Raw genomic sequence first — 21,047 nt, 5'->3', positions numbered from 1 at the left:
GGTTCGAAGGATTTTCCCGGTAAACGATTCGCGACGGGGGTATTTCCGAGCCACCCGTTAGACCGTGATTGCCGGACTCGCGTTTAACCCCGACCTCCGGCCGAAATGAGAAAGGTCAATATGCCGCTCATTTGAAGAGGCTTAGCTCTGGTAATGCTCGACCGGTTTCGTTGCTGGCCATGTTTTTACTGGAAACCCTTGATGGATGCCCACGCCGAACTGAAACCACTCCTTTGGTCGCTGATTCTCTTTATTCCCTGATTCTCGTCGACAAGCAATCAGACTGTTGACCAGAATTTGGATAACGAGAATATGACGCTATATTTACATCCGCTTATCTCATGCTCTGTTATCAGTGATCGTGTCAGATAGAAAGCGACAATTCGGCGCCCTACGCGTTCAAAACGCAATCTATTTCGTTTAACACGATTGACGGGTCCCCTTAGCGCCATACCTTTTTTTATCAATTAATCTTAATGTTAATCCATTCTGTGTATTATTTATCTCGTAATTCGTATTTCTCTCACATATACAGATTATGTTTACGTTAGTCTTGTACTCTCAGGTTATTCATCTTCGTAGTTACTTCTAGTCAAGTACATTTTGCCGACCAAACGTATAAATAAACGATTAGAGAAGCAACAAGGTAGAGACAGGCAGAACGTTGTCTCCGTGGAATGTATTATTACTATTTATCTTATTTACGAGCGCACCTACCTAATCTTTGTGGCCATTAACGATTAATAAGACACGTAACGAGAATGTACGACAAGAAGATTTACAAACGTAAATAACAGTATCTATACATTTTGAGCATACATCGTACAATTAAGCGTACAATTACAATTAAGTGAAATTAACTTCAACTCGAATTAATATGATACATTGTATGTTAGAACCAAGTGCTTAGCTTGCAATATCGTAATTGGCGATACAAATTAATATCTTTGATAAAACAGAAAAAATCTTCCCGATGCTTTTTACGATTTAGAACGCGTCTGAATTTCGTTTGAAAGAGCAAGTTTAATTTTTTATTAGAAAACGTTGTTACAATTTAGAAGATGATCTACGGACAGAACACAGTTACAGTGATTGCTCTTATTCGGCTCATTTTTAGCTGCGAGATGACAGTGTTGTCAGTTCAAAGTGCCTTCGTGGAATGTAATATCGAGCGCCGTTGAAACATTTGAAATCGTCGCACGCGAGAATCGAGCGAATCCATTCTCGCAAAGAGGCAATTCGACCGAATATTATTTGCAAACGGAATATCCAAAGATCGCGACTTCCTGTTTGTCGTTCATAAAGCTCCCTTTGAGGAACACGTCGGAGAGAAACGGGGAATGATATCGAGAATTCCGTGGGACGTGTCTCTACGACGCTGTCTCGTTTCGAATCGAGGAAGGATTGGTCGGAGCTTCTACCGCCTAGAGTGCTGCAAGTCTCCGAAAATTATACGTAAGTGTCTTCCTTCCTTGCTTCGAGGCTGCCTGTTCAATGTCCTATCGCAGAAGACGCAATCTGCTCAAAGTGGAATCTCGCGAACAGGCTGGAACAACGAGCCTTGAAACGCCGCTGGGTCAGAATAATCGAGCGCTGTAAAAAGATTAACGAGGCCCCGCTGGTGTATAAAAATACGATTTTTTAACCGAAACACCAAGAAGAAAGAGAAAAATGGGAAACTATGTGCCACGAAGCGCAACGAGTTTGAAAATATTCGACGCGGATCCACACGGTTTGTACAGAGATAGAATTTTCATGTTCGGAGGCGTGTAGAGCGATAGAGAGAGAGAGAGTGAAATCTCTTCGCCTAGAACGATTCGATAGCGTGGTAGATAGAACGTCGTTTAGAAGGAAAATCGTCGAACGTGGAACGAAACGAGGCGAAAGAAAAAATCTCCTTCGAAGATAAATCCGCCGTTGGAAAGCGGCGTTAACGAAGATAACGAAAGTTGGACAGATGGAAAACGTTCGTCTCGAAAGATCCGTTCGCACAGCTGTTTGGTTATCAACCGCATTGATTTTGCACAACGCAGATGGTAGGCGTGAAGATACAATTTGCTTTTGAAAATCGCGTATGTCCGTGATCGAATCGATTCGTTTTCATTTGGAAAACAGAAAGCGTGAATTACTCGTTCACGGCGATAATGAAAATTAAGTTGTTCGTAACTGAAAGGAAAATGGAGCTGACGAGCCGTGCGATCGAGCCATTAATAGTCGAGGACTCGCTTTTACTTCTAAATAACTACATGACTCGCAAAGTTATAGAACATCCGGTCACGTCTTCGAAACTCAGTTAAACCTCGTCTAACAAAGGTATTCGCCAGCCTGAAGATAATAAAATATTCTTTCGTCCATGGAGAAAATCACTCGCAGCGAGCCAGCGTCGTTAAATCGCCTGCAAAGGATGCCGAAATGAGCAAATTCAGCGAAATTTCTGTACACTTGAAACACAATGCGGCCGACGAGATAGCTCGGAGGTGTTCCTTTCCGAGCGTACAGGATAATAACAGGGCAGTCGCATCGCGTGTCCCTTCGAATCGCACTTGTTCGAGCTTCACGCGCGAAAAACGCGGCACGCTCGGAGGCATGCCAGCTCCTTCGCAGGGAATTCTTTTCCCTGGATCAGTGACCGCGGTTCTGTCTATTTACGAGCCGACGGTGCCGTTGAAACGCGGGAAAAATTTGTGGCTTTCGAAGCGAAAATCCCTCGCTCGCAGCTGCACCGGGGGTGTTTGATATTTATTCACCCTCCTGCTGCCTTATCGCGCGATTTATTGCCCACTGCAGCCTCCATTCCGATCTTTTTTCTTCCTCGATAACGGTTCCAGCGAATAAGTAGACCGCTGTAAATTAGATGTTTTTCAAAAAGAGGTAAGACAAACGTTCGTTTTATATCAATATGGAGGCAGGATCTCGGAGATTCGACGATCAAGTCGATCGTGATAGAGTTTGAAGGAGAGTAAGCAGGACTAAGAACGGGCGGCGGATAACTTTCGTGGTTATCAAAGTGCAAAGTAATCGAATTCGGATTAACGGAGGGTATCGTCGAGACAGCGGCATCGAGAAAATTGAATTGTCGGTTAACGAGCGGAGAAGTTTCCTCGATTTTCCGTTCGCCGGTGATCCTTTGCATTAAAGATTACTCCTAACTTGAACTAGAGAGGAAAGGAGAAGCCTCCATCCGCCATTTTCACGAAGGACTAAGCTAATAAAGGGGAGGAACACGAGGTGGAACGACGAGTAACGCCTCGATCGTACGACGACGTCGATCAATTCCACTGCTAATAACCGGCTTCTCTGGCGTTAATGATGTCACGACGAACGTGTGGTGAAACAAAAGCCCATGTAACCTCGAGCCTTTCCTTATTTAACGACGATTCTCGATGAATTTGACTATCGGGAATGAAGCTTATTGATATTATATTTCAGCGTTAGGTGCGCGCGAGCGTTTCACTTAGATCAACATTCTCTATGGAGAAATCGGATGATGTTCAATGATGCGATAAAGGAGCACGATAAAAGAGGACTTTAATAAGGATTATAAATCGTACAGCTGGTCCGGTGCGGGAGGTTCGAAATCGGTCGTTTCGGGAATTAACGCTCGTAGCAACCTACGTAATAGATATTAATACGCTGGCAGATGATAAACAGAGAATTAGAGAAGATATTGATTTTGACTCAACAGCGTTAAAAGGAAGTCGCGCTGTTGGATATAATTTCGGTTAGTTCGACGTCTCGCGCTCCACTTTCGTTTCAATTCGCTCGATCTATCGACGAACTTTTATTTCACTGACCGGCGAATCGTTCGTTAAGGAGAACGCATCGAGAGAAATTGAAATTCGAATGGAACGGTGCGCGTGCAATCTGATTCCGTAGAATTGGGAGAAGTTTAATTGCGACATTGTGGGTTCGCTACTTGAACGAACGAAACGGAACGAAGGCGTAGTAACTGCGACGGAGACTTCGTACAGATGGTAAATGGAATTTTAGTTATCCGGGTGATTTTCGTTATTCGAATTATCTTCCGCGATATTAAAAAAGAAAAAGATTTCCACGTTGAATCTTTTTCTTACCTATTCGGTCATAATTGTACGGATTTACGAGCAAACAGAAATCGCGAGTGAAAGAGCTCGCGAGATCCGTCACTGGGAAATGCAGCGAACGCGATACGCGAGAATCAGCGACAGACACGTTCAGCTCCTTTTCGTTGACGTACGAAGGTTACCGGGAGTCCTTGTCGCTGTGGAATTCGAAGGGCCAGGTCGACCTTGGGATTCTACTTGGTATCGCCGGCCGGTCCTTTCCAGATGGTACACGAGGTCAAGCAAAAAGAACCGCGAACGCTCCTCCAGTCCGGACCTACCACTCTTCGTCTCGCTTTTTCTTTTCTCCGCCACGTTACGCCTCTCCTCGGACACCGGCCCCCTTCCGTTTTTCCATTTGTTTCTGCTACCCGCGAAATCGCGTAATCCTCCCGGTTTCTCCTCCTCTCGTTCGTCTTTCTCTTCGTCCTCGTCTTCCTCCACGGGATCTTCTTCCTCTCTTTCTACCTCCTCTTCGTTGCACTCTGACTCGCCGTTGCGAAATGGCAGCCTGACATTTAGACCGTTCGGTCTCCCGCGACATCCAACGAGATTTTATTGTGCAACCTCGAGTATCGTTGCCTTTAATCGAGATGAATTTCAAACCGAAGGCGGTACGTTAAATTTGGCGAATCTGGTATCAGCGTCATTTGTATTTATAGAGGCGAGAAATCTTACAAGCTGTGATTAAAGAATAAAGTTGCTCGCAATCAATGAATTTTCTATCTCAGTCATTGGTTTCTAGATTGGCCCTTGATTTTCTGATTACGAGATACCGTTCCGGAGGAACATTTACAAACGAACAACTAAATTTTAAGTTAATTCGATGTTTTCCACAATTGTCCGAAGAAAATCCCAGTATAGAGAAGAAAATGCAGGACTAGTTTCACCTTCTCTACTGCAGATATTTGTAACCGCTTTTCCTCATGTACTCTTAATCCTGTTTCAGTTACCAGTGGGCGGGGGTGGTGCTGTGCTGGTGCTCAGCGAGCTTGAAAGCATGGCAGCCAGGCAACAGCGGGAAATTGCCCAGCAAAGGCGCCTCCTGGAGCAGAGAGAGGCCCGTCTAGCCGTGCTTCGAGGCGCACAGGTGAGAGAGAACCACTTCTTCCAACCTAAATACGGAAATCGTTCTGGAAATTGCTCGACAAAGCTCCAGTAATATTCCCTCGGTCTTGGCCGGCTCCCGATGCGTTCACCTTCCGCTCGTCGATGAGCCCGGCTTCCGGTTGCGACTCAACCTCACTGCTCAGACACACCGCCGTCTTTTCGTTTTCATCTTTGTGTCCTTCTATCTTCAACATTTTTCTACACGCGATTGAATTCAAATATAAAATTCGTAAAAGACAAAACAGATGGGAGATGATAGGAAAATTCGCAAAATTTTATCGACTAAAGTTAGGATGGATTCGTTTTTAGCGTCTCGAATACGGTTCGTTCGGAAAGCAAAGAATCCTCGAGACAAAAAAAAAAAGAGAGAAAGAAATAAAAAGGATCATTTGGTCATTTCGAAAGTTTATGACGTTTTCAAAACCGAAAACTTCTAGGAAGATACAAAAATATCGAACGAACGTGGCCAAACAAGATCTCGATTCTATAAAAATACATTACCTTTGAGTTTTGCTAAAATTCGTCTACGAACTTTTTTAATCTATTACTTAGAAATATTTATAAAATGACAAGATAAATACGTTCTTTAGATATAGAGAATAGAGTGGTAATTTGCTCGGTTATGTCCGACGTTAGGCAATTACCTTAAAGGTAGTCGCGGAAGTACTGCCGAGTCGGATCCAAAGTAACTAACTAAAAGAACACCGTGTTCAACGTCACTGTTCTTCCCGTTCGGCAGGATTCGATGTTTAGCTGTTTACAGCTGGCGAACGACGATAAAACGGATCGTAAAGAACCTTCGTTTCCCGTGATATAAAATCTTGGAATGATCCTGCGACTTTCATCGGCTGCTGCTAGTGCCCGCTGGTCTCGCGACGACCAGGGACTCTTCCGTGGACCAGCCAAGCATCCGCGTCATGAATAATTCAAAGTAATAATAGGCTGGCAAACAATTTATGCCTATTATCGACGAAATAACTGTCCATTCTGTTCGGCCTCGTCATCTCGAAGACGATCGAGCCGTCTCCAGCTCGTTGCCCACCAGCGTCGAGCGGTTTCCTCGCGATTCCGCGCGATTCATGCGCCACTCGCCACCGGAAGATCTATCACGCGCACCGTAATAAAGCATAATCACCGCGCGAAGCACCAGGGAGCTTCGTAATTCTCGATTAGGAGGTAAACGCGTTTTGTCCTCGGCCGTCCACCTCTCACGGCTATTGTAACCGCTCTCGCATGGAATCTCGCTGCGATGCTGCGCGCTTTACGACGCTCAGGTGGATTTCGTGGATGAGAAACGTTCAACGTGGTGGCGTTATGATTGAACTTAATGTTTATTAAAGCTAATGCGACGATAATGAAGATACGGCAGACTACGCGTGCGTCGTAGCGGTAGAAATTCAACGCGACCCCAGTAGACAGACTTGTGGCCACAGGACGCTGCGTTTCGAATATTTTTGGACACCGGATTGATACGAGCATTGCTTCTAGTATAGTATAGCTACTCTGTAGATGTTTTAGAGATCGCCAAAACCGAAAACGCAGGCCATTTTTTCACGGAAATAAGTGGCAAAAAATTTCGGTCAACCTGTTGATACGTGACGCCCTCATGGATTTTGACGATACCTTTTTTTAAATTTGATACTCCTAAATTACTGTATAGCTTGCTCTTTATGCGTTTGAATCGCGAGTAATGGATTATTTTTTATACTCTTTTCTTACGCGGGTTTCTATGGTTAAGACTCTCGTCGATCGAATATTTATGAAAGCGAATTTTCAAAACCGTTCATTTCCGTGAGAAAGGAAGTTCGTTTTAGGTTTCAGCGATCTAAAATACCGCAAAAAGGACGCGTTCCGATCAAGAATTGTGCATTCCGTGTACTATACTTTATCCCGAGTATCTGACGTGCTGACATCATCTGTTACATCACCAATGACGCATAGAACGACGCGTGTGCAATTTGTGCGTGCAGAAGGTGCCTGCTGCGACAGAACGCGTCATCGGAAGTCACGGCACCTCCGCACACCATGACAAGGATTTTCATACCGTTGCTGAATTCCTCGCTGACGTCGTCACGGATTACGCCAGTATATCTTCTGCGATGGCCACCGTATTTTTCCTTTCCTTCCATCTAGTTGATTCAGGGTATTGTAACGGTTCGTACGCGTCACGAGATTCGCGATTCGAGTAGCTCGAAGGGAATAATTTCTGGGGCTAAAAAATATCGAAGAACACCTGCTCTGGTCGAGTAAATAATTAGCAGGTTTCTATCGTTCGAAAGGTGCAATAGCGAGCAAAGGGCAACCGGCAATTACATCCATCCAGCATTGTCAGTCTCCTCGAAAATGCCTAGCTAAACAGCCGGTTGTCCTCGCGCGAGATTCGATGGTAATTCGCGTGGAAAAAATCCGAAGGCCAGATGTTCCTCCGGGAACGCCAGCGATTCGTCGTTGATGAATTCACGATCGAATGGTTGATTCGAGAACGAAGAAGACAAGATGCAGAAAAGTTAGTAGATGTACCTACCGTTAGTCTGGCATTGATAGCCATGACCTTGACCCCGTGTACGAAGAATCCGACTACAGACGTTCGAAGCGAAGAAACGCGAGAGATCGATACAGCTCGGCGATTATGTCGCAAAATGACGCGTCATTTAACGAAGACGTTACTCGGTTTCCATACTACGATACCTCGATTCGTTTTCACCGTAACACAATTGCGAATCACGCTGTGTAGAATGAACCGCGTTCTCCTTTCGTCGTTATTATTCGTCGGGGACTATCGATAGTTTACAACTACGACAACTACAATAGAACAAGGTCTGTCAACGTCGGTCGATGGAACAATGGCGCGAAATAGCGGTATCGAAGAGGCCGCTATAGGGATGGAGGCGTTCAAATCACCGATTGAACTCGATCCGCTTAGCGCGCGATTTTAATCAAGCCGCGTTCTCTCGACTCCGTTGCAGCCCCTCGCGAGTTGGTTAAGCGCGTAGCACGCTGAATTCTTCGTCGAGGGCGACGGTTCCTTGTCTCGTGTGCTTAGCACTCGACGGCCGTGTAACGAGCTCCTTCTTCTACGATATTAACGAGATTAAGAGCCTCTACTGCGCTCCGCATCCACTTCGTGTCGTTAGCTGGCGTCGGTCTAATCTTCCAACCGTTACTCTCAACAACGAGCCCTGACACTTTGTTAGATCGCGTGCAAAAGTCTTGAAAAATATCAAAGCTAGAGAGAAGACTAGCAGGATGGCACAGGAGCAAGACGATTCCGTTCGCTCCGCTGATTAAAGTATACGATTAACAATGCGACTATCTCAGCCGACAACACGCTATTGCCAAAAACACGTACTACGGATATTCAGGCAAATCTACGTTTTTATGAACGCAACTAAAAATTAAATCTATTCAGAGGTCCGTTTCGCTTGGATATCAAATATTTAATATTACGTATTTAAATTACTGTACTTTGAACGTTCTATTTATATGCAAGGCGTTTCGTAAGACGACTCGCTTCAGCAATGGCCAGGAGACACAAAAGTAGCGAAAAGAATTCATACGAACGTGTGACCTATCTGATCTTCTTTCCAAGTTACGACCAGTTCTGTGTTATCATAATCCGCGACAGCTTATCTTCATAGAAAATGCTCGAAGTGACCACCCTCGGTTTGTATGCTTTCAGTCGTCGCGTCAAAGAATCTCGCAATCTCTCCAAAATTCCAAGTGGATGTCGAATAATACAGACCGAGGATAACCATTTCGAGCACGTTCTACGAGGCTAAGCTGTCGCGGATTTTCGTAACGCAAAAGTAGCTATAACTTTGAAATACAGTCAAATAGGACACCTGTTCATACGAACTCTTTTGATCGTTTTCGTATCCTCTGTTCACTCCTGATGCGAGCCCCACGTGTTATGAAACATCCTGTATCTTCGAATACTACGCGCATTCTGTCCATTTTTGTTAAATCTTCCAGAAGCGGTTGAAAGTCCACGGTCCAGCAACTGATCGAGCCAACGTTCCTTTCAACTCTGCACAGTGCCAAAAAAGCATGGCGGAAGTTTGCAGGTCTTTCAACGATCTCTTGTCTCCCATTTCTTCCGTTTCCACCCTCTAATACGAAGAGCTCATCAGTCATCCCGATAAAATCGAGCCGAAAAATCCCACGATACACATCGAACCTCGTGTCACTTGCAACGCGCCAGCTTCACGAACGATTCGAAGTAATACCGGGTAGACGGCGACAGGACTCAGCCAGGATTTTCTAGGACTTGAAAGCCTTAATCCTCGGCGTCATGGCTCTATTCCTGGGACGAGACGAGACGAGCTCGATACCAAAGATAGTGTGGGTCGCGAATCCCTCCATCCGGTATCGCTTTAACATTGACGGGCAAGCTGCTTTTGCTCGTAAGCTCGGGGACTTTTTAACGGTTGACAATACGCGCCATAGAACGTTCTAGTACTAGCAAGTATCCAGGCGAATCTTACTTTCTACGCGGAAAGGTTGACGGTAATTTTAGTGGACGATTCTCTGGGGGATTACCGGACTCTGGTCCGACCGCGTCTGGTAAATTCCACGTGGATTTTAGAGGTGATTTCCGGAGAAGTCTCGGTGTCCGTTTTCTCTGGACGACCGTAACGTAGAAAGAGGGTGATCGTTCCATCGGTAGAGGGTCTGAATTCGTCGCTAGTTAAGCTCATCGGAGGTAGCTCGTTTCGGCGGATTTGGTCGTTTCGCGAGCGGTATTAATAAAAAAGGCAAGGTAAACGAGAGAGCTGCCGGCAACGAAGCGTAATGTCATAGAGAAGACAACAGGGCTCTCTCTGTTATTCGGTAACCGCATGAAATATTCTACGACCTCTGTGTCCGTCTCTGTCCCATTCGTTAGTCAGTATTCACTTTGGATTCGCTCTGTTATTCCGCTGCATTCAGCCCCGTATTCAACGAACGGTGTTTACTGTTTCAGGAGCCAGCACAGCAGGACAAACTCGCCAGATTGAGGCACAGGCTGGACCAACAACAAAGCAAGCTGAATCGGCTGCGATTGCTCAGATCGCAGACCGACCAGTCACGTGCCAACAACGCCACGTTGAGTGAGTTTATTAACAAGTCTCTTTCTATCTTTTGCTCCGTCCAGTTCGATATATTTCACTTTTGTTTTGGCTGTCGTATGTTAACACATAGGAACTTCCTGATGGAGCCACTACTATCCTCTGTTCGCTCCGAGCGCCGTATATTCGTTAGAAACTATTCGCGAATCCCTATAAAAGATCCCTATAAAGCAGAGAATCCCCGTAAAATGTCCGATGATAAACTTGTTTAATCCAATTCGCCGGGATTATCGACGTCCAGAGCGGCAGCGGCATATTGCGTTGGAGAGTGAAAGTTTGGTCCGGACGCAACGAATCGTAGCCGAGGAAATAGCCCGCGAAGAGGAATAAAGAAGAACTTCTCCGGCCATTTTGGTACCGAGAATATCGTTCGAGTTCGGCACGATCTCGAGCGAAGAAGGAACGAGCTTCGTTATCGTTTCGTTCGTGTTGGCGAGAGACGAACGCAGCAGGAAGGCGAATTCTTGTAATTTCCAAGGGGATCGAACGTCTCGTAAAAGGATATCGAACGAGCCAGCACGAAGGAATATCGGATTCAATAAAGATTTCGCGAACAAAATGGTCCCCATTCGAGGCAAATGGCTTTTCTCGGCCGTCTCACTCCCATTTTCGGACTTGGATGATACATACGCCGTATTTACGGCCACGATCTACCACGGCCCCGTTTTGGTCTTTCCGTGGAAAGCAAGCCTGCAGGATTTGCGACGAGATTCTTGGCCAAGGATCGTGCAACATCGTAGCTGTCTTTTCCATCGTCGAAGGCTAAAACGATTCGTGAGATAGAACCCCGAAAGTGACAACATCGTCGATCCTAGGTTCTTCCCCGATACAAAGATCTCTCGAGCTGGAAAAGAATCGATATGGTGTACGATCAATCGTCGTGTTTGATTCGAAATCGCTTGCATGTCCTAAGTTGCCGAGCACTCACGCTCGAACTACGAAAGTTCTCTACTGAGATAATTCGGTATTCACGCGCCTGTTCCCCGTTAAGCAAGACGCTTCCTATTCTTAAACCCAATTCCCTTTCGAACCAGGAATTCCAATTGGTCTCGTTATAAACGACATCTCTTCGGTTCGAGGCTTTCCAAACATCATCTAACTTGGTTGGAGAGGAGTTCGACTTACCAATGAGCGAAGCATCACGCGATCCTATTCGAAAGAACCTCCACTCGTTACCACCATCCATTTCCAGCAGCCCCTGCTGAGTGGTACGCCGCACGTGATTCGACGTCTGTCTGTTCCCGATTCAACCACTGCTGCAACATCGTCCTCGTTGTCTTATCCGCTGCGTTCGCGGATTTTCTCCACTGGAAGTCTATACGTCTTTCTCCAACAAGTTTCCCGCAAATTCTCCTCAAGTCACTTCGCGACTGAAAGGCGGTAGACCGAGATCAGCCCGGTGAAAAGTGCAATCGGTCGAGAATAAGGTTCGGAACGAGGACAGAACCCGAATGGAACGATCCGATCGCGTTACCAGCGGAAATTCGTGTAATCCACTTCCTATAGAACGTGGAACTTGGTCCTCGTTCGCTGATAGATTCTCGTTTCCGCGGCTGGGAACTCGTACAAATGCAAATAGTGGGAATTCATCGTCGGAACATCTTGGATAACCGTTCGAAGCATAAACTGCGTCGTACTTGCGACGAGTTTCTGGCGCGACGTCTGGAACAGTGGTACGGATTCGAAACTTTGTATCATCCTGACCCAATATGGTGCAGCGGCCGCAAACGTTAGTATCTACGCTTTATTCGAATAATAATATCCGAGAAACGTTTATAGAGCGCGTAGTTTCCGTCTTTTACGCCTGGTTCTTGCGTGAAAATTCAATATAAGAAAGATGATAATTTTCCAAGGGAACTTTTATTTATTTTCTTTTTTTGTCTCTTGAAAATCGGGCAGACGAAACATTTTCTTCTCGTTGGAAACACATCCTACATCTCGTTAAATTAATTTCAACGTATCGTTCGACGAATCTCTGTGGCAAAAGAGCATTAAGTTCACCATACTTACAAGTACATTGCATTCTAGATGCAAAACAGACGGTTATACGACACTCGGAATCAAAGAAAGTCTCTTTTAAATATACCCTCGACGCGAAAGCCTGGCGAAGATTCAGCCAGAACGAAATAGACGCGACCGTAATCCTCGTAATCCCGGCGTTCTACGCGCGATGCGGTTTATTTAAAAAATCCTGCGAATTAAACGGTCGACTCCATAGTAGCTGACGGGGCGGGCTTTAATTAAAGAGGGCTTTCCGGCCTCTCTCGTACATTTCCCGGACGGAATTAGGGTGGCTCGAGTGAATTTGTCCCGGCAAAAGTCACAACCGCTCTTCTTCACGTCGGATGAATAATTCTCAGATACGTATCGTTGGCCTCGCGATCGTTTACTTCGCGTCTGTATTTACTGTATTTACGTTGAAATGTCTGCCGAACCGTTCTGAGGTTCGTCCAGGATTTCATTTCCTGGCTATCGGTGTCGATGCCACCGGGGAAAGATCCAATTCTCGACGTTACAGCAGGTGAATCGTTTCGTAGGGCGAGAAGTAGAGTTCCAACTACGTCTAATATGACAGAAGTTTCACGACGTCGACGTGTTTACTTCGTTCCAAGATAAACCTTTTTGAGTCGCGCTGTCTCCCTCGACAAAGAGTCTGTTCCTTCCGACGAGACGATTCTTTTGGTCGCTCCGAAGGTAAGGGACGTTTGACGAGCCCTGAAATTGGCTTTGCCGATTTTTCAGCCGTAGCAGGGTGAAGCGACTCTTTTTTTCTTCTTCTCACGGAAACAAACGTCGTCGAGGAGAATCGAATATCGCTTCGTTTTTTATCGAAGACGATATTTACTACTGAAATCGGAGTTACTCTCATTTTTTCTTTACGCCGAGGGGATTCCTTCGATATAGAGACAGCCGAAGCAGTAATCTTTTTTCTTTTAAGCAAGCGCAGATTTCAAACACATCGAATACCAGTTACAGGGTGTACCACGTGCCATGGCCAACCGAGGTGATCCTACGCGCAAAAATGAGTCGAAAACGTGGAATAACATTTTTTTTTCCGAGGCTTCGTTTTCGAAGATTTGTCAAATACATTCGAATTTGCCTAATTATCCGCTAGATGTAGACAAATAATAAAAAAAAGAAGGTTATTCTAGATGCAAAAATGGGTTAAAAATGTGGAATAAAATTTTAAGCCTCCGTTTTTACGAAAATAAAATTCGAACATATTAAATTAATTAATTGACTTAATACACGCGTATGACAAAGTTTCTCTTTCTTTTTTGTCCGAAGTAAAACGTTACGCGAAAACAGATTAATTTACTCATACCTAGCCGATAATTAGCCAAATTCAAGTATACTCGATATATTTTCAAAGTTGATTCTCTCCGAAATCAAGCACGGAACAACAAAATTTTATTCCGCTTTCTCGACTTCTTTCTGCAGGTGGAATCACCACCTAGTCGATTGATCACGTTATCTGGAACACTCTGTATATCTCCGCGCGAGAATTCGATTTGGAAATTGAAGAATGGTAGTTGGACCGAGCAGCAGGAGACAATGTTTAGATAATCAGCTAAGATAACCGTGTGGCATCGAAAACCGGAACCATCTATCCTCTTCTCGCGAAACAGCGAAAAGTTTGGAGTTAGCGCCGCGGGAATTTCACCAGGAATAAATCTCCCACAGAGTTCCCGTCGTAGTGAAATCCGGTCCGCTAGCTGACAGACGTGGCGGCGTAATCGGGCAGACTCGTATTTTCCGTCTAATAGTTTCCACTTCGCCGCGTAATGGCCCAACTTTTTGACAGACCATGAATTCTAATTTCGACCGTCTCTATCGGAGAACGTCGCCTCCTCCCACCTGTCTCAAGCTGAAAAGACGCGCTTATCTCCTACTCATCTTCCTCGAAGAGGAAACGTAGCTATCTGGAAGATTGTTAACAAGGTAACTCGTCGACCGGAGTAATAGGAGACAGACTAACTGGTTGGATCGAGGATGCAGAACGGTTAAATCGATATTCAATCGGATAATGGAAGCCCTAGAGGCTTCTGAAAAACGGAGATTGTCCTTTGATCCGTTTCTCGAGACTCGCCACGGTTAACATTCTGAATGTCGATAATGGCACGGCTGATGCTAATGGCTTAATCTCGAAAGCAAAGAAGATTATTCCAAGTCGTTCGTCGTAACGCGTGAAACGCGAACGCAGTTGTTATTCAAAGAGATTATAATACACGGTGTAACGTGGATTAATGCGTCCGAGGTACAAGGTATTAATGCGTTCGCGGAACAGCAGTTTTGAAGGTAAAACACCTACCCGTGATTACGAGTTACGCTTGGTCTTTCTTCGAAATACGCTTGGAAATAGGAAATTACGGTTTGGAATGTCGAGATCGTAAAACTGAAATTTGACCGCGAAATCTGAAGCGAATAAAGCGAATCTTTCTGGCCATTTCAACGAGTAAAAATTTATCAAAGCATAGGTTTCCCAGGTATGACAGGTTCGCCACGTTCTAAACGTAAAAGTCACGCCAGCCTTCTATGAATTTCAAACGATCTCGTTTCCCGTCAACGGAGCATGTACAGCGATCTTTTCCACATCGCGAACCTTCCTTCCACGAAATACATCCGAAATAGATTATTTCGAACAGATCAGCGGAAAAGTCGAGTCAATAATTTAGGATCTCGTGGGTGAAAGGTTAACATAGAGAATTAAAGATGGGTTGCGACGTAGGTGGATCCTCTTGATAACGAACGGTAATTTCGTACATCGTGCACGGTCTAATTTTACCATATCTCGAGGCGTTTCTTCTTCCACGCAGATATTTCCCGAGATTTTTGCTCGACGAAACGAAGGAAGTCGAGGGAGACGGTCACAGAGGGCGTGGAATAACTTCGTCCGACTTTTCCTCATTTGTGTATATAATGTATTTTAATCCCTGCCGGACGATAAAAGTGGGGAAACGTAATATAATTTTTCTCTTATCTATGGTCGATGGTTAAAAAGAGAGTAAGATACAATTAGAAAACGCGTTATTCGAAAAATAAGGCAGAGACACGGGGAAAAAGTGCGGAAGTAGAAAGAAGTCTAAAATACCAGAAATACAAAGGTCCCTCCTTAATTAGAATAACAAGCGTAAATTAATTTTCCTCGAATGGCCACGAGTAAACTTAGGTTGAATAAACTTAAGCCGATTTCCATGTTTCTAAAACGGTGAACTCTGATACACTTCGACACAGTTTTAAAGACTGCTGCGTTTCTTGCCAGAGAATTTCAGAACTGTTTAAGACTATAAACCTCGTCATAGATAGAGATCCTGCTTAAATTTCTTCCTCGGAATATCTCGATATAATTTCATCGTTTTGCGACGAAACTCCAGTGAAATTTCCAATGTGAAAAATCGCTTGATTTCCTTTGATGTAATAAAAATCGCTCACCGATCCTTTTACGGATTCGACGCTTTTTCCCTCTCGAGTTCCGCCATTATCTCTGATGCCGAACAGACGGAATCCAATCGTACAACTTTGGCCGATCGATTCGAAGGTAAAGTTGCCTGTCGAGAAATCACGAGATCAGGAATGGAAACGGTTGCTGAAAATAGCAGAACTTTTTTTCGACGATGCACAGCGACGAAGTCTTTCGTCATCCCCCTTGTCGTTTCTTGCACTCGCGAGCTCGATACTTTGCATTTACTAGGTTCCTCGTATTCTTCGTATTCCTCGGCAACTCGTTCCGCGAGAATAGACTGATGCGCGCCCGACGAAAGGGAAAAACTCTCAAGTATCGACTCGAGCTGCCTTAAATTATTAATCGAGAACGGAAGCTGCAGAAAGAAGGATTCACAAGCCTTGATCCAATTGAAAAACCAACACGAGATAGAAATTCTCGCGCGAGTGCCGAGAATATCATCGTTCATACCTATGTACGACGAAGCAGGAATCACAGTTAAAGGAACATAAATTGCAATATAAATCGAAGTCTCGTATCAAATTTCTTCTACGCAAACCTGTTAGATTATCCCAAAAATTCTTTTGGTTTTATCGCTAGGCACTAGGTGCACAATATTTCATGTGCTATACAATATTTTTAAGTTATTGTACACTCTCATCTATATCATTTTTCTAAAACTGCTGTGGTTTCTCTAAGAATATTCTATTATTATTGTTCAGGATTTTCATCTCATTCGTTAAATCAAAGTCTTAGTTGCAATTCTTAGTGCGCAAACAATTTTTTAATGAAAGCAACGGATAGCTATTTGTCAGTAATTTTTGACGTCGTGAGATTTCCGAAGAGATGGAAGAGGCTGATATATGAAAATATATCGTATATAATTCAGTGATATTATACAGGACACGAAATATTATACACTAGCAATGTCTAGCAATGAAACGAAAAGAACTTTTGGTACAAACCAATGTAAATTCTCCTGCGCGGATAAGTACGATACAATTGAAGAAGTTTTTAAATTGACCGGCAAACTTTCGCCTAGTGTCTATCGCAAATATGACGAGCTCGAATTCAAGGCGTACCGCAACGGAAATATCAGAGAATCGGGCAGCTGTTTTAAAACGGTTTCGTGGTTTCAAAAGTGAAGCGACTCGTGGAAGCGTACCGTTTGTTCTCCGATTCGCGGCAGAAAGAAAGAAAGAGAAAAAAGTAACGATGGAAAGAAAAAAAGCAGAGTTTACGCTCTAACGTTCGTTTAATTAACGACGCGAGCAGTACTGCTTTTAATTGCGCGTCTAACGAGCGAATTCTGTATTTTTAGTTTCACCAAACGGGATGAAAGTGGGAAGAAAATCTGTCGATCGGTCAGCTAATGCGCATTCCTCGCCAATTAACGATTACACGCATCCATTTTACAATCATCGACCGTCTTATCGTGTCTTCTCACTTGGATTCATAATCGGTGGTTCATCGTGTTTTTCGCTTATCTTGGGAGGATTTTAGCCTGGTGGGGAAGAGCTTGCGAGACGCTGTCAAAAAGCTGGATGTTAATAACCAGAAACGACTCGTGGGTTTTACATGTATCCATGTAACATGTAATCATGAACTGAATCGGAAATTATTAAACCGGCTCGACGATCTTTTTCAGCTGAGAACATGTCTGGTGTTGCAACAGTTTTGCTCCCCTTGGTTCTCTGTACGATAGTCAAATCAGCAATAGCACTTCCCCTTTTGATTTGAATCTATTCTTCGCAAGATCTCTCCGCTACGACGCGATCACGTAGAAAATGGTTATCTCCACAAAGAATCCACGGAATTCACTTTCAAGGGTCGATGTACTCGCGTATTAAATGAAGATTCGAATTAAAGCAACGCAGTGAACGGAAGTACTCTCAAACGTTCACAGCATCCACACAGAACGCGCGACACTGGCTGCAGCAACAGGGAGCAGAACATCTTGACCGAAGAAACAGTGTGTGAAAGGATAAGGAAAGAAATTAACGGCTATGCCGATACAATGAATAGCGATAGACATTGGTTTAATCTGGAAGCGATTTTCAAAACGTGTTCGCGTCTAACGAGCGGAAGACAATCAGCGAGTCAGCTGCTGACATCGAAGTTTCGTTTATGCAAGAAATCACAACTGGCCGTGACAGTAAGTCACGAAGAAATAACAAGACAAAACGAAAATTATAATATCAACGATTTCCGAAATGTGTTCACGTGCTGCAGCGCGATAGTATTGAGTAGCTACCCTCGCTGGCAACCACATTTTCGAGTCTCCTCCGTCTACATTTCACGAACTGGGTTAACGCAACCGTGACCCTCTTCCGATCGCGAAATCTCGTTTCGACGGAGCACAAATATGATCGAGCGAACATTGTTCGCTTTCCAGCGGAGAACAAATAAGAGGAGCGACGAACGTGATCCCCCATTCCGTTTCCTCCTCATCTATCTTCTGCATAGGGTTGTTCGCCTCCTTTGCGCGAGATGCGTGGGTCGTTTTAGAACGAGTGCTCCGGAAGACTGTGCCTGAAGTACTTGGATCGCGAGTTCTCATCTCTATTTTCTCTAGAAACGGGGCTAATTTCTGGGCTCTTCTTGTTCCACGAAATTGTTAACACATTGCCGTGAATTCGACCCGAAGGGAATTTCCCGATGATCCAAATGGTTTAAATTGCTTCTGATAAAAAATACCCATGGCGGTGTTTCTCTTTGAATGTTACCCGTGCGCTGCTTTTAAACTTTGAGCGTGAGTTTATGTTTGCTATACTCTCGAAAGTTTCGTATAAACTCCACTCGTGCAACACGCTAGCTATTCCAAATGTGATTACTTATATACGTGTAGGCGGTGAGTCCTAACCTTGTTTCACGTTTCATTCTTGGAACACTGTCCGGAGTTCATAAAATGAGTTACAACTTGAAAAAACGACGGAGCGAGTTTATTTTTTCGAGTGTCAGAGTTTTTAAGAAAAGCACGATCGTTACTCTCTTAAACGTCTCTTCGTGTTTCCAGCGATCCTTTATCCGTCGCGTTCCATTTTGACTCTCGTGCAATGCTCCGTAGGCTCTCCCGGTCGGGAAATCTCGTTTCCATGGGAAATAGAGAGGCTGGAAGTAGTTCCGCGATAGCAAATTTTGTAAACCTTTCTAAAAATGTATCGCCACGAAGAGAAATAAAGATCATCGACCTACGTACAAATTCTTTGCATTTCGATTTCTCTTTCACTCGAGAAATTTCGTTCTCGTGGAAAATGAAGGCTGGAGCAGCTGTGCGGCGAAAAAAACCTCTAAGAAACGCGTTACCGCGAAAACCATCAACCAACGTACGTACAAATTGCTTGGATCATCGACGAGATCCGATGCAATGCTCGTTCGCGATAACAAGAAATCATCCTCGCCCTCTCTACGAGACGAAAAGTTTCGTCGACGAAAGAAAGTAAAACAACGATTTCCCGCGACGAGCATCGGTAACCATCGGCTTCGCAGCTTTTGAGCACTTTGAAATCTCGCTGGCCTGCCTGTCGACAGGCAGAACGCAGCGGAAACTTTCCCAGCGAGCCGAAGGACTTTAGAGGCGCGAGGCTTCCACCTGAAGATTTGGTATTCAAGATGGAACGCTAGTCGAAGCTCTCTTGGTCGAAGTTTCGCAACGTCCCGTCAAGTCCTGCGAAGAATAAGAAAACCGATTTCTCAGTCCGATTTTTCGAAGGCGTCGCTCTTATTCCGGTTTTACGATCGACGTAAAAAGGGAGAGAGCGTCTCGGGATGCCTTTGACTCCGTCGAAACGCAAAAACGGGATCGCTTATCTTTCCGAGCTCAATTTTGAATCGATTTCTCTCGTGGGCTCGCAAAAACCCCTCGAGGGAGTCTGATATGTTATGAACTGGCACTTCTTCCTGCTTAAACTTTTCACATAAAGAAGTTCCTACGATACAAGTTCGCGTAAGTCTTATCTAATTACGTCTTTTTCTTAAAAACCATCGCTCGATCCTTAATGGGTCACTGATTAATCAAATTGGTCACTGATTACGCGTCTATCGAAATTAAATTTTTGCTTATTCATATATCGATACTTAATAATTAATTATCGTAATTAATACCTAAACTACGAAATAAGTTCAAGGACGAAGGAAATTAATTTTTCCGTGTTCCTTAAAAGAGATATGCAGGCCTGGAAGTCTACAAAAAATAGAGTTAATCTAACATTTTTTTCGCTTACAAGTATTTGATAAAAGATTAAGATTTTCTAACTCTGTGTTTTTATTTCTTTTATTACATAAAATTACAAAATAGCAGAGTGGTATAACACTGTCTTACCTCATATTCAGCGGAACCTTGTTTGCTTGCAGCCAGTGACACACGTGACCGGAATGTAAAAAATAAATCATTTTTGTGCGAACGTAAACAAAAATAGATTATAATGTAGTGTTTGATGACTCTTTTAGTGTCTTAATCCGCTGAGTTTCTATAAACGTTTAAAATTGTTTTTTTTTTACCGGAGAATAAAATTTTGTCTCTTACGAGCCCCCATTTTCCCGTGTTTCGAAATTATGGAAAAATCGTATGCTACATCGAAGGTAAATCTATTTTTAAGTTCGCGTACAAAATTTTTATTTTCTACGCTGGATATGGAGTCGGATAATGTTGCAACCACCCTGTCATTTTGTAATTATATGTAATACAAAAAACATAAGCACAGACTTAAGACATTGCTTGAAGTTTCCTATAAAAATCTCCTTCCTTTACCAAATATTTGCAAGCAAAGAAAAAGAGAAATGTAAAATTAAAATAGCATACCCCCTTAAGCTAAATCTCGATCGACAGACAATCGCCTGCAAACACGTGTCACAGCCAATCAGCGTGTGTCTGCCGTGGAAAATCCACAGAAAAACTTGCTTATTTGGCTGCGACGTTCGTTTGCGAAAATTCCTCTGTCAGTACAGACATTTAGCCTCGGTAAGAATCTTCAAATTTCGTTACTCGGGAGTTACTTCAAAATCACCGGAGAATTAAAGGCAAAGAGTGGCGGAAGCATTCGCGCAAGATACAAGAAAGATGGACGACAGGAAAATTGCCAGGGTACTTCGATAAATTTGAATCAGGACACGGCGCTTGGCGTATCGGAGGCACGCGATGCTCGCGTATCAGAAATCCATTCGGTCGGCGTAGACACGGAAAACACGGTGTATCCGCGGCACGGATGCCGAGAGGCGTATCGAATCTCGAAGCCGCGCGACAGCCGGGAACACGAGCGAGAGTTCGCCAGCCGGCACATATAGCCAGAATTCGATAATGGAATT

At 44.1% G+C, this 21,047-nt stretch overlaps 1 protein-coding gene across 8 annotated transcripts in view; it reads left to right on the top strand.

The window, feature by feature from the left end:
* Window positions 1-21,047, top strand: part of LOC139986377 (uncharacterized) — a 110,019-nt gene that overhangs the window by 76,773 nt on the left and 12,199 nt on the right. For all 8 annotated transcript variants that reach the window (XM_072001664.1, XM_072001658.1, XM_072001657.1 and 5 more), the window contains 2 exons: window positions 5,032-5,172; window positions 10,156-10,282. In XM_072001664.1, the coding sequence (XP_071857765.1) occupies window positions 5,032-5,172; window positions 10,156-10,282 (268 nt within the window). The remainder of the gene's footprint in view (window positions 1-5,031; window positions 5,173-10,155; window positions 10,283-21,047) is intronic.

Source organism: Bombus fervidus, chromosome 4 (assembly GCF_041682495.2).
Source record: "Bombus fervidus isolate BK054 chromosome 4, iyBomFerv1, whole genome shotgun sequence".
Classification (NCBI taxonomy): domain Eukaryota; kingdom Metazoa; phylum Arthropoda; class Insecta; order Hymenoptera; family Apidae; genus Bombus; species Bombus fervidus.
Note: the sequence above shows the minus strand (reverse complement) of the source record. Positions and strands in the feature narration are given on the sequence as shown.